The sequence below is a fragment of the Tympanuchus pallidicinctus genome, unplaced genomic scaffold, assembly GCF_026119805.1.
Source record: "Tympanuchus pallidicinctus isolate F22 unplaced genomic scaffold, pur_lepc_1.0 scaffold17, whole genome shotgun sequence".
Classification (NCBI taxonomy): Eukaryota; Metazoa; Chordata; class Aves; order Galliformes; family Phasianidae; genus Tympanuchus; species Tympanuchus pallidicinctus.
The window spans coordinates 9148890-9163884 of NW_026294690.1; the positions used below are offsets into that span (position 1 = coordinate 9148890).

At 40.9% G+C, this 14995-nt stretch overlaps 1 protein-coding gene across 1 annotated transcript in view; it reads right to left on the reverse strand.

Annotated features, from left to right (window-relative positions):
* Positions 1–14995, reverse strand: part of EEFSEC (eukaryotic elongation factor, selenocysteine-tRNA specific) — a 113325-nt gene that overhangs the window by 33892 nt on the left and 64438 nt on the right. The window contains exon 6 of the mRNA XM_052678787.1: positions 6807–6963. Within this exon, the coding sequence (XP_052534747.1) occupies positions 6807–6963 (157 nt within the window). The remainder of the gene's footprint in view (positions 1–6806; positions 6964–14995) is intronic.

The window sequence follows — 14995 nt, forward strand, 5'->3', positions numbered from 1 at the left end:
AGACCAAAGGGTCACAAATGCATGTTTTGCATAAATAATAACCTAAAAGCATAAGCACAAAAGTCGGCAAAGCCCAGAATTGAAGCTGGGTTTGTTTGTTTGCTAAGCTCACACCAGTGCAAGTGTAAGATGCTCTGTCAGTCAGGGCAGGAAAGAGGATTCCAGCCACACTGCTCCTTAGCATTATTTCAGGATTGGTCACAGAGCAGTGCTACTTTTTCCTAAAGACCACTACCAGTCCTGCCTTCAAGAAGAATCTGATGGTCATAGCCATAAACAGTGGAGAAGGAGGGAAAATTGCTCCATTTCACTCTTTTCAGTTACACTGCAAGACTAGTCTACGGGATACTCAACACAGGGGCTTATACTGGACCTGGACCTTTTTCTTCCCCAAGAGCGCTCATATTGCTAACTTATCTGTACCTGATAATTTCATCATCAGTATCTGCAGGATCCCAGGAGATCAACCTGCTAAATATACACTCCAATGGCAATTTAATGTTCAAAGACGAGCCCAAGCTTCCTCTGGGCGCCCTATTTATGCTAACATACAATTACCAACTACATCTCAAACCAATCTTGAAATCAACAAATCACCTTTCAAAGCTCTATGATAAGACCTTGTCTGTAACGACTGAATTTTAAGACAAGACCAAGATCTACTGACATTGCCTTCAAAGAAGCAGGCACCTAGTTAATAAATTAACACTTGGACTTCTGTTTTCATTCAGAAGGAATGTGCACAAATCTTGACTTAGATTCTGCAAAAACCAATTAAAGGTCAATAAATCTGGACATCCAACACTGGAGGTCAATACGGGCTTACAGGCTGTCACTGCTCCCCAGGTAGGTTTGAGTCCATCAGCCCAACCTCTTACACAAATGCAAACTCCCAGCTCCTATGTGGTCACCAAGACTTTACACTGCTACAGTTTAATCCGCTCAAGAGAGGATCATGCAGGGAAGTGATGCTTCCCTGGCAGCAATCCTCTCCCAGCCTCTGCCCATGCTGCACCAGCCAACTCCCACAAAAAGGAAAGACGGAGATTTATGCTTGAAGTACCCCTTAAGGATTTTAGGTTTTGTTTGTTTTAGAGAGTAGGAGAAGAGAGACTGTGAAAGAACAAGCAGAGCTAATCTCTAGCTTTTGAACAAAACACAGCTACACAGATTTCTTCGCCCTTGGGCTTTTGTTTTTCCTCTTGACTGAAATCCTGCTCAGCCTCACCTGATACTGACAGGGATGGCAACCCACCAGACCCTTGCAGCCAACATTTTTTTTTTTCTCTTATTAAAAGCGGAGCCAGGCTGGGCAAGCGTGGACATTAAATGTACCTAAATTTCATTTGGCCTAAGAGAAGAAGATTATCCTATTTTAATGCAACACAAGCAAAGAATTCCAAATGTCAAGATCTCCCACAAAAAAAAAAAAAAAGCGTGCTGCTTAGTGACAGGATGTTTAATTATTCTCAGTGCAAAGAAAAGCCTTAGCTTTTTTAGAGTAGCTTAGCCTACTCCACTGCTGCTGATGTCAGTAAGGACTGCCCTCCATATCTCAAAGCTGGGAAATGACATTTACTTACAGCTGACTACTTACAGCTTCTTTCCTACAACTATTTAAAAGAAGAAACTGCAATAACACACCACAAGGGCCAGGTGCATAGGGGTGCTGAAAGCTACCTGAAGTGAGAAAACACCCCCATGAAAAAAATATACGAAAAGCACAACACAGTTGAGATATTTCTGTACTTCTTAAAGTGAAAATATGGGAAAATGCATTGTATGCATTGTTTTCCTGTTGCCTTTTTCCATCTTGGCACAATTCCCGTTTCCCTAATATCATTTAGCCTCTACCTGATTTCATTAAGCGGAACACTGAAAAAACAAACTGCTTTGAGTCCAACTTTTCAACCCATGTTTTTTAACCAGACCTAAACCTTTGCAGAGCAGAACTGCTGAGCTGCAGTTCTTACACCAAAACTTTCCCTCTGACATTAACTACTTCAGAAGGTAGCATGGGATCTTGTCCAGCGACCCCAGTATTCAGCAAAATGGAAAGACACTAAACTCAACTACACACTATTCTCTGCAGTACACCAAGGGGAAAACATTTAGCATTTCTGCCCCCACTTCCACATAAGAGTATGATGGATTCTCAAGACAAGACACATTGATTTATTACCATTTACACCAGCACTGCAGGACCCCAGAGCCACGTGCCTCTGGAACTGAGAAACACGTCCACACTATTACTGTACACCGATAGCACATCCAACTCTTCCACCAAGAGAACAATAGAAACAGTGGGAAAAAACTCATTCTCTCATATACAATAACACAAATGAAAGGCAGAAAAGTTTTTTACAACAAAAGACACGGTCACTAACAGATTTGTCTTCACCTGTTATAAGAAACTTAAAACCACTATTGTCATGTACAGGTAAGAACAGCAAAGTAAAAAAAAAAACTTGTATTCTAATTTTCTCATCCATATCTCTTCTTAGGAAAGAGTGCATTTTATTACATTTAAATTTGCTCAATTCAAAAACGCATTCAGCTCTTATGAGTTTCTTAGATATGCACTGCTTTCACATTAAGCAGTAACGCAGCTTAACTCATTTCGTGTACGGCAATTTTCACTGCATTGAGTCACAGAGAGACGCGAACTGGAGGTTTACTGGCACCTAGACAGCAAGGACAGACAGACAGACAGTGACCTATGCCTGAGATATCACATATTCCAGTTAGACTGAAGTCGCTACATGTTACAACAATTAAGCACGAGACAAACACAACTTGTCAAATGAGCATATCTGGAGACAATCTTTTAAAAGACTCGTGAGGCTTATCAAACCACATTATGATTTTGCAGACCAAGCAGAGTTTTACAGGGTCAGTTCCTGGCTGAGAGACAGTTAAACAAAAGCCACAATTAGCAACAAGTTATTCAAACCATTCAGTGAGCTTTCTTCAGAATTCATCTAATGGCATGACATTCCTAGGTGCAATGTTGAAATAAGTGTATTCCAAGGTATGTTTTGCTAGCTTTTGTACTCCTTAGCATACCTAAACATACAGCTCCTGCCTCTCCAAACTCGTTCTTGATCAAGGGGAACAATACTTTTCACTCATTTACCTTGACTGTATAACAAAGGGCTCCCATTTACAAATAAAACAGCTGCCACCTATCACCCACCTCAGTAAGAACCTCATTAATAGCTCACTCTTATACACAAACACATGTACTAGCATTACTTACTAGTAAAGCATGGTGCTTTACATTTACTTTTAAATTGTTTGTTTTTTAAGCAGCTTGTTAAACTAGACAAAAATCTCTTGTTAGTTTAGAAATTGTGTCTCTCTATGTACTTGATCACACAACTCGTCTGGAAAGCAAGTGTCTTCCTGTCGACTGACATGGCTTAGAAGTTATCTCACAGAAGAACACTGATAGCCCTACAGAATGGCAGGTCTGCCAGCAAACACAGGAGGAGAAAGAAACAAAAATAAACAAGCAAGCATTAAAAAGTCCACAACACAACAAGGAACAACCAGATGCTGCTGCTAAGAGTCTTTTCATTCGGGTATTAGAAGAACACAACAAAAGTTGTATCTTTTCATTGAGGTCATAGAAGTGTGTCCCAATGTAAAACTATAAACCAGCTGAAAAAAAATACATTCTTCTACTTCCCACCATCTTCTTGTTTGTGTTTTACCATGAAACAGGCACAGCAAACATCCAGGCTTATTTACACAAGTACTCTCCAAGTAAAACATAATCTTCCTCCGCTGAGATGATTTGGCAGAGTAAGAAATATCAGTCAAGTGACATCTCTCAACAGTCAAGTTACTCTGTGCTTTGTTTTATTTCATGTTATTAGCTTTACTTCTACCTCCCTGGACCACCCTAAGGGATTTCTCTTCACTGTGTTCTTCAAATACTTGCAGATAATCGTATCTCCCACTTAGAAATCATTTAGCCAAGTTTCATGCATTCCTTTTCATCTTCTTTCCCCCATAAATCAATCCCTTCAACCTCTTCAGGATTCTTGCTGCTCTTCCCTGAACTTCTTCCAAACTGCTGACATCTTTCAGAGGCTGAGGAACTTCCAGTTGCATGCTGTACTCTAGATGTACTTTTGTGCTCTGCGGAATAATAATTAAGCCTTTTCAAGAAATATTAATGCCTCAACTCTGGAATAAGTCTAAATCAGATTTCATAACATTTTAATAGTACAAATAGCAATTATCCCCATTTTACAGAAAAGCAGAGAAGTATCCTAAGCACTGCTGCACACAAGCGGTGCCAGAATAAGAAACAGAGCTGCGCTCTGCCATTCCCAGCTATGAGGTCTGCCAAGTTTCAGCCCACAGATGATGTAACACAGCGTTCCCAAGCTCTGATCCACAAGCAAACACGAGCCGTGCCCGAGGGACAAGGAACAACACCGAGAGCCAACGCGCCCCTCACAAGTGGGCACCAGTGGCACCAGAGCAGCACCCCAAGGTGCCACGCCGTACTGCCACCTCAACCAACAGGGCACAGCTTTCTGATGCATCTACCTGATTTTGATTGCTTTGTTTCTAAAAGCAGCCCCCAGCTGCCATGAGGTTACCTCCCTGAACAAGCTATTCAGTTCCAGAGGTTAAGGCTAGTTTTAAAGACAACAAGACAGACCAGACTGCGGCAATTCAAGGCAGTTTCCAACTTGCACGTTTTTTTTTCCCTTCCCTCCCACTCCCCGACACATTTGTGAAAGGATTGCAGAGAAATAAATTCAGACCAACTGAAAGGAGCTCTTCACAAAAGCAACGTGGTACAGACTCTATGAAGGGAGGCACAGCCAAAGGATGAGGGAGAGGGAAGAACTGGACCAGTTAAATTTAATAAAAGACTCAAAAACCCACAAACAGGATGCAGACACATTAAAAAAGCAACACTGACCTAACAATGGAATGTGAACTGCAGTTGACTTAAACAGCATCACAGCAACAGCCCTCCCCCTACACACATCCCTGTAACTCTTAAAGAAACAGTTATTTAAACCTTTCCAAATTTTGTTTTCTCCTGTTACGCACTTTCAGCTTGAGCTCATGTTATCTTATTGCCTCTTCCTTCCAGATAGCAAAGTACCCAAAATTGACCCAAACTGCAGAAAAGCAAGCGAAGTGGTATTATTCTGCCCATCTTACTGAGGTGTTAATTCTAGCATTCTGTCTACATATCGATGGTCTGCTGTTAAATGCCAGAAAAGTCCAACCATGTTTGGATATGAACACCTTGGTGAAAGGTATCGTTTCTTCCTACTCAGTAGGCAGAGCAGAATTCTGTAATGCTGTGTACCATTTTCTTAACATGACTGCTGATTTGCAACTCCAGTTCCTGCTCACCATCCACAAAGATGACAGCCACAAGAGTCCTTTTTAGGCTTCTCCCTTTCTTACGAAGAATAGTTTCACCAAAATATGAAAATGCCACTGTCAATGGCATCCTCCCATTGTTCTTCTCTTTCAACACATTTATGTCTTCAGGGGAGAAAAACTACTAAGAACACCACTACGTTTTTTAAACAAAAACTTCAGCTTGAACCCCTGTCAGCGTTAAGGACACTTACACATCATTTCACCCCCTGCCTGAAAGTAGGAAGCTCAACGAACGCTTAAATGCTTTTCTATATTAGAAAACCCAAAACATACATATGCTAGGCGTAGCCTCTTTCTTTAAACATGCAGTGTGCCTGTTAATTAGGCTTACAAAGCTGTTTGGAAAGTCTAGCACTTGGTGACAAAACTACTACTACAGATAGGTTAGAAAACAGGAGTCTTCACCTAGTCAGAAATTCTTATTTCCAAGGCAAAAGAAACGAAATTTGCTGAGAGTCAAAATTAGTGCATTTGCATCAATCAGAAGTTAAACAACTTAAAATATTCCATTGGTGCCACCAAACATCACAATTCCTTTTTTCCAGTTGTACAGCAGTATAACTTTGTCCATCTCTCTAAAAAGGGTGGTAGATTAACAGCGACGAAGGGCTGCAAATTTGAGAGAAATTAAGTACTGCTAGTATATCTAAAACCATATCCCATGATTTGAGTTAAATGCAGCACCTATTATTACCTGTCGAAAAGGCTTAGAGCCACTTTTTCCACTAAGAAAATAGCAATGACACTTAAACTCCAGCACCCCTCATTTCTGATGCTCTAAGCTAAGGAGGCATAAATCCTTGCTGCAACTCACCAAGTATGAACAAATACAGTACTATACAATACCACAAAACTAGATGCAATAAAAAAAAACCTCAAGATCTCTAAAACCTCATTTATCAAAGTGCTTGTAGTTTTTGTTTGAAGGGAAGATAGATAATAATATGCGGAATGAAGACGAGTTCGAGAACTTGCATCCAGTACACTCTATTTAATAAGTAACTACAGGTAAAGATGATTGCAGGTTTGTTTTCCTTTATTTGCTCAGAAGGGCTGTGGAGAAAATTATACAATATATTAAGAGAAGAGAGATTTCTAAAATCCATTTTGGGCAGAGCACGATTTCCACATCTTACAGAAGTCATTTTGAGACCTGAGTTCATTCATACGCAGACATGCCTGCTGGCCACTGAGTCTCATAACACAAGTCGTTGCCCCCAGCTCTTAATTAGAGGTGGTAAAACCCACCAAATAGTCATCCAGCTGTTTTGGAGATGATACCACAAAATTTCAAGGAACTATTGGAGACATTCAGGCTTACAATATGAGAAAATCCTCTATACTTGACATAGATTAGAGCATATCAGTTATTGAGCACCTACCTGGAATTCGGATTTTAAATTTGCCACTCTGTCCAAAGCCTCCATCTATTATTCCTTCTTCTCCTGTAGATAGTTTGACTTTTAAACCCACAAAAATCTGGATGTTTGTTTCCTTTTTAAACAACGAACGGCCAATCACGCTGTAATCATCAATCACCTGCAAAAGAAAAGGGCAGTATGAATTTACAATCTGAAGTGACAAGAAAAATTAACATATGAGATACACTGGTGACTTCCATTGCCCTGCCCTTGGAAAACCATTTACCCAAAAATGAATAAAAACTCTAGATGACTCATCTAAACTGATGAGTTTAAGATAATTAGCATCCAAAAGTAGAGAAGACTATGTGCGTTCACGTATTTCTGCTTTTACCTCCTTCCTTTTCACACAGGAAGACTAAAATGTGCATCAGAACATGCTGTAAAGGTCAGTCAATTAAAATCTTTTCTGCTTTGAAACCCTTCTGTAAAAGTCACTTATGTACTTACGCTCACAAAAAGTTTATTCCATTACTTATCCTAGAGCTAAGTACATTATCTCCTACATAAGCATTTCTCTCTTAGCTCCAGAACTGCACTCCAACAGCCACACTTTAAATGAAATGACAATTACTTAGAATTCCTAAATACAGCCTCTTAAATATTCACCTTTACGCACCCATTGATTTGTTAAAGTAAAAGCCTTATGACCATTGTATCCGACTTTAATTTCAAGGTTTGTAACCCAGTGGGAAGAACCATTCCAAGTCTGGATTCCTAATTAAGCTATCAGGAACAAGAGGCAGCAAGGTTGGCAGGTGAGGCAAGATAAACAGCCCTCCCTAAGGCATTACTAAGTATAAGGTGCAGCCAAGTGAGCCTAATCCCGTAGGTGTGAATATCCTTGTATACCTAATGTCTGGAGTTACTGTACCTCAGAGCAGCAGCAAGAACCTTTATTTACTTATCAAAAGAAATAAGAATGTATTGCTTAAATCTCCTCATGATTATTTCTTTTGGGTAGCAATAGTTGCTGCTCTCCCTCAGATCTTAGGAGTAACTTCCACCCGCAGGGCAGGCACAGGCCAGGAGCTGCCTGCATCCCTTCTGTCACCCCGATAAGGGAAGCACAGAGCTCTGCTTCCAGCAGCCAGAGCCATTCAGTGCCTCAATGCCCACTGCCTGGCGTGCACCAGGAGGTTCCGGTTCCTCTTCTTTTGGTATCTCCCTGCTCCAAACAAGCACTGCTCCAAAATACTTTGTGAACCCATAGCAGTACTATCACCGCTTGGCAACCTCTGGCTTAAATTCAAAACAGAACAATGTCTTTTACTTCAGCAACCAGTGGAGGTGGGGGCAGATAAGCTTGCAAGCATGCTGGCCTTTCTTTGGGTCTGAAGCAGCAGACTATCAGAAGCTGTTCATTCCAACCTGAAGCTGCACTTATATTCTCAAAACATTCATCCTTTTTCTATTGTACAAGCTGGTCCAATCAAAATACTATTTCTTCCTATGCTACTTTTGTTCCTACAACTAGGATGCGAGACCCGAACACCCTCCCCTGCAGGCTATGTGCTTCTTCCCTTGTGTTTCAGCCTCTTACATTCCACCCATACACCCACTATTTTGGTTGCTCTCCCTCACAATGGCCCATGAGTCCAACTTCAGACAATTTAAACACATTTTATTTTTCCAGGAGTGCTTCAAAGTTACTTTTAAGTTAATTGAGACCTGTATGGCTTAGAGAACAATTGTACTCTGTCAGCATGGTTTGGTTCAGCCTCCCCAGCAAAGCTGTCCTAAGAATTGAGCAATCTCTACAAACGTGTGCTACAGGCACCAAGGGCTCCCAAATAAAGCAGCAATGATAACCACAATCAATACCATTATTATTATTATTTTTTAAAGCACCTTTTCTAACCCATAAGGAGATGTGATTTTATGGCACATACCCCTCCTTTTTGCCAATCGTTCATCTTCTGCCCGTATTCCCATTATTCCCTGAACATCGACATTTCAGTGGCCATCAGAAGATGAATCTCCTTAGTAGTGCTTAGCAACTGTTGGAATAAAACCCTTACAGGCTGAAGACAGCCTCACACATGAAGTACAACAGTGCCCCAACCCCAAATCAGCCTGTCACCGATTTATCCGTGAAGACAACTTAGTGACAGATCGCTGACACGAGCTATGGTAGTTAATCAGTCTTTGCAGTACAATCAGTCGGTAAAGGGGTACAGCCTGGAGGTAACTACTGCAAAGGAAACCTCATTTATCTCAACTTTGAGACAATTTTACAAAAATAGTAGAAAAAATACTTTCTAGTCTTCATTTGTTAAAAGCCACAGAAACGCGTCTCGTTCTCTCCAGTTGAAACTCACCACTTCCAATTACTCTACCAGCAATTTACCTCGGATCACTGGATTTTAAGTTAATCCCCTCTGAGTTTTCAGAGCATCTACAACAGCAACCACTCTGCCTGTTAGCTGAAAGGCCTTTGGGGAGACCTCTGCCTCTCTCTCAAACACTTTTTTGTTATAAAATATTATTAACTTAAAAAGCCAAGCGCCGCAAAGACAGTAAGGGATATGCAGTCTGCTCCGAAGCAGCAGCAAGGGGCCTAGCAATGAGGGCAGACTAATTTTATTAACTTCAGGGAAACTTCAAAAAGCTTTAGGGCTTTAATGCCAGACAGAGACGACCCCGAAAGTCAGTTTAAGTGCTGCATAAACAAAGGATTAGGGCACGAAAAAGCTGAAGGCTCCTTGCATTTCTTGTTTATATTGTCATATGACCTAGTGGGAGTGGGAGAGGGCTGCCTCTCTGACTTTAATCCCCTGTGGTGTACAGTGGCGTTTCAGTTCACTGACCTACATTACGATAATATTTTTATAAATTTATGGGCAGAGGTGCAGCATCAAACTCACTTAAGGACTTTAGAAAAAGAAAAGGGGTAGGGGGGAAGAGAAATACCCAGAAGAGAACATTTTCTGGCTGGTGTAGTCTCCCCCTCTCCCTTAGGTTAGATCAGCAGCTTAGAGAGGGATTTCAAGTTCAAAGGGAACGTCTCTGTTACTCTTGTTTTATGGCTTAGACCAGAGGACACAATAGCACTGAGTTTATGAAATATCCCTTCCCACTTGGCTTTTGTGTTTGCTAGAGAAAAGTAAATAGCACTTTATAACCGTAGGTGAAGTATGTGCATCTCTGGCATGTAACACTTTTGCTAATACCAAGAAGTTCACCGAAAAAATAAAGCACCTCCTCACACTCCCCAGCCAAGCAGCACTTACACTGCAGCACATTGCCTGCAAAACTGCAGTTAACGTCACATCTGCCAGCACAGCGTGAACCACAGCATAACAGTAAGGACAAATAACCATGGGATTTCCCTTTGAGCAAGGATAGCAAGCTATACTGCCTACCCTGTTAAACCACCATTTAAAAAAAAAAAAAACAACAAAAACAAAAACTTACTGTCATACTGTCATCAACACCCTGTCAAACAATCCATATTTTGTGTGTGAGTAACTCCATGTCTTAATACAACCGAGAAAAAATACGGGGATCGGAACCAATGCACACAGCTGCAAAGGGAACAGACCTGTGCCAGAGCGAACTGGGAAATGAAGATTGAGTCAGAAAAAGTAAAATATTATTCATATAATATAAACGTATAGAAATAGCTAGAAAAAAATGAACAAGAATAAGCTTAAGTTAAATCAGAAAAGATTATACTGCCTTCAATCAGATAGCAAAAGAAAATTAGTTAAAAGTGATAAAAACAGGTCTGATGAAACTTAGTAAATTGAAAACATTATTCATTGAAACCAAAGCAGAAGGGAGGAAAGGAAAAAGAACAAAGAATATAAGATTAAATCCGAAAATACCAGGTACTATTACAGTTTGTTCTTTAGAAGAAGTACACTTGAGACATCTTCATCACAATCAGTAACAGCTCATTAGTTTCTAGAACACTTTCAGAACACTTTCCATTTCTGCACAGACACGGGAATGCTCTGGAGGCTGCAAATTCCTGCTCTCCCTCTTTAAAACGCGGGTTTGTGCATTTAGGGAACAGCTGCACATGAGGCCACAAAAGGGCAAAGCTGAAAAGAACTGACAGGATTTCAGTGACGACTGAGTTTGCAGCTTTTTTAATTCTCCACAGGCTGTTCTTGCTTTTAGTTCTTTACCAAGACGTAGGTGAAGGACGTGGCACAAATAAAGATTTGGTCAGTTACGTTGTTTCCTCAAGAGCTTACATCAGTGTGAAAGAATTAGAGGCTTTTCTTTCTGGAATTCCCTCCTGCACCACAGGCCTGTGGTTGTGCACAGGGCTCCCTCTGAAGACCTTCTTCTCATCATCTTCCAAGCAAACAAACCAAACTTCTGCCTTTGAACATGAGTCCAGGATGCATGAGAAGAAAAGTTCATCTCCTTCAGCACTTCACGTCTCATTACTGTTGCTTTAACAGAGCAGGAACCCACCACAGGGCCATTAACTTTGGCTTTCAGATGTTTGCCCCTTCTCTCCAAAGCCAATGTTTATTGGATGCAAGAGGTATCTTCCTTTCTTTGCCTTTCTTTCTCTGCAGAAGTGCAACAGCATCTGAGAATTTCTAAGAGCCAAAAAGCAAAAACAAAAAAAACAAAACAAACAAACAAAAAAAAACCACCTTTGCTTCTCCCCAAACATTTTCCCATCAACTGTAACCTGGTTAAAAGCAGCACAGTAGTAAAAAGGATTCTTCATTATTGAGCCATGTAAACAAGGCCTGACTGAGCTTTAAAAGCTCTGTGCGTACCAGTTCAAGTCTCCAGGCACGCACAGGTAGAAACAGAGCACTAATATGCTTACATACACCTTCACAGCGCAAATTTCATTCAACTCTATTTAGATTTCTGACAGGTAGAATTCCCAGCACGGCCTAGTTAAGAACACATTCATTTCACCAAGAGTAGAAAACAGTTGACAGCATGATTTTAAAGTTCACAACAACCTGCATTGTTTCCTTTATGTAAGAAAAGACAACATCATCAGGGAAGGAAAGAAGAGGTCTGCACTGCTCAGGACATCCAGCCCCAGAGAAAACAGTTCTGTCTGGAAGTTATAAGAAGACTGAAAACCTGTAATGCTCGCAGACCAAGCAGGAAAGGGGTGAGCTGTTGTGCAGAAGTCCTGACTGTGGCTTGCAGGAAGGCCAAAGAAGTCTCCTGGGCCATGCTTCTGATCAACCAGAAAGACTCATGATAACATCACAACTGAAGACCCTCACACGGCTTTCTTCACTTATTTAGTAAATAAGTGGTCTTAAACACTCAAAAAGAAACATCAGACACAGCAAAGTTAACTTTAGACAATGCACGACTCCAGTGCACAGCAGCAGATCAACAGGCATGATGACAGTAATTTGAATTGTTTGTAAAGGAAACTGCCTAGATATGACTTGGGAAGGTCGACAAGAGCAAAGAACAGAGGCTTACAAACCCCTCACTGGAAATGAAGTGGGACAGCCTGCCCAGAGCAACCAGAGGCGAGGGAGATGGCAGACGTACCCCTGCAAAGACACCACACGGATGTACACGTGTCTCAAGTCTGTCTGCTCTCCTGATGCTCCCCAGCCTGCATACGAGCCCTCTGCCCAAGCCCAGCATCTGCCACCATGCTTGGAGAGGCTTCCTCCTGATGTCTGGCTAACAGCCTGCAGAAGTAAGCTGTACAAATCTGTGCTATGCTGCTGACTACCTCCAGTCCTAATGAAGGCATACAGTAGAGGGATTGTTACAGTTCAGGAATACATGGTTTTAGTTTCACTTTACCTTTTTACTTTTAAAAATGTCTAGGAAATCACATTTATATAAAGCTTAAGTTATTTAAGTTGCAGAATTGGGCACTTAAGTTAAGAAATGCCAGATGTCCATACAGTCTTACTCATGTCCCTCTTTGATATGGCCCACTATACAGTCTTCACATGACCACATCCAAAAACCCCCGCCTTATTAAGAACACAGTGCAGAGACACAGGGGAACAGAATTAATGTTGCATAGGCAACTGTAAATCTGGTATTTCCTAACTTTTAAGTGCTTTCAAGTGATTTCGCAACCTAAGTAACATTCTGAATTTATTTTCGTATCCAATAAATAAAATGGTGCATTGGTTGCCTTGCTGACAAACCGATTCCCCCACAGGTGACTCTTACACAACCTCAGAAAAATCAAGACCAGCTGTCCATACACTTGCAAGACCCAAAAGCATGTCTGCATTTTAAATTTAATAATATAAATAACAAGCATAGGTGTTACTCAAACCTTGCAAAATTATACTAGCCAGTCATGTGGAGCATGCCATTCTTTCTTTGGTGAGTGAACAAAATAACAAGATTATGTATGAGTAAGCAAGCAGATTCTATGACTTAACTGGTACTCTTATGACAAATTTATTAAACTCTATTAATCTACACACTTGTCAATCTAATATCAACACTTGGTGCTGTTTAATGGAGATGGTACCTCTGTTTAAAGAGCATACAGTCCTCCCTTCCCCCACTCAGCTTCAGAAAATCTCTTACTCAAAACCAGAACACAAGCCAATAAATAAATGCATCTTTTATATACCTATTTTACAGTGCGTTTTAACTAGTGAATGTGCTGTGCACTTTTATTCACCTGATTGCCTTCATCTCTGTATTATTACTGTATTTAGCATACCATCAGCAGCCAAGCAGAACCAAACAAACTCATGTTCAGACTTCAAAGCAGGAAAAATATTAATTGTGGCGTCTGCATGTTTACAGTAGATGGAGTGGCATCCACCATTTCTCCCGGTTGGAGTCACAGAGGTTCTGCAGCTAGCCCAGCTCAATGCCTGCAGGCAGCACCCAATTCATTTTCACTGCTCAATTTGGTCTTTGCTACGCTGTGGAGGCAAGTATGGCACAGATAGATCAGACACCCAGATTCTCTCTTTACAAAGTACCATTGCCTGGCTGCTGGAGTGTTTTACTCACTATCCTGCTGGAACTACAGCACAGCTGTAAGTAAATAGCAGCTGAAGCATTAGCCCTAGTAAACCAAAGAAACGGCCTTTGTCTAGAAATAAGCTGGATATAAAGAATCAAAGCACCTGAGCAGACAAAATGTACTTTCCTTCAATCTGAGCAGCACTGAAACCATGCAACAAAAAATGCAAGGAACTGTATTTCTGTGACAAAGACTTTATGTGCACGGTGTGGGCACAACTTTGTGAAACGTTCTGCTATTACTGATAATTGCAAAGTACTTGGTGAAAAAAAGCACTACCATTTGCTCTTACATGACCTCCTCCTTAGGAATCTTCCCTGACATGGATACTCTGCTTTACTTTCTCAGAGCAAAGTCAGTCTCCCCAGCATGTGGCTTCATTCCCTCTGCAATCTACACTGGATATTCCCCCTTCATCCATGGTCGAGTTTAATTTTCTTCCTCCAAAATTCAAAGTTTGTGGCTGAGCTACTATCAACTTGACACGTACTTTGTAAATTTTATGTTGGTATTTGCACTCACAAAAAACCATACGGAATTAGAGAAAACACCGCTGATAACTGTTAAAGCAAAGTTTAAAAATGCCATTTTCACAACTGCTCCATTTCAAGATGCCTGCTTGGGAATACCAACTTGATAAACAGCCTGGGTCATTGCTAGTAGTCAACAAATTCAAATGTTTCCTGCAGCTGCTCACCAATACTCATCTCTAGTCTCACCCAGTCTTCAGGAAGGCCAGAATATCTGCTAAGTGGTGCCAATGAAACCTTCCAGGTGAACACTCACTATATGAGTGTTCTCTGACACAGCTCTTGTTATTCTACTGTAAGACGAGGAGAGATGCCAACACTATTAAAAGATAATCTTTTTTATCTTCCATTCAGATGTTCTGTCACCCTGATAAAAATCTCAGTAACTTACCCTGCTTTCACATCCCACTCCTGCAACAATACTTTTCTCCCTCGGGACAGATGCTTAGATCACACCAACATTCAGACAATTAGCAGCATCTTGTTATGAAGCAATAAGTGATCTGTGCAGCCCACGAGAATAAGTTCAGTAAAGTCACTATCCAGCAAGCATTAAATTTGGGAACACCACAGATGTAAATAAAAACCAGGATGGCCCATGGCGGTGACACATGAAAGGAAATTGCTGAAGAAACAACTTTATTACCTTCAAGTAA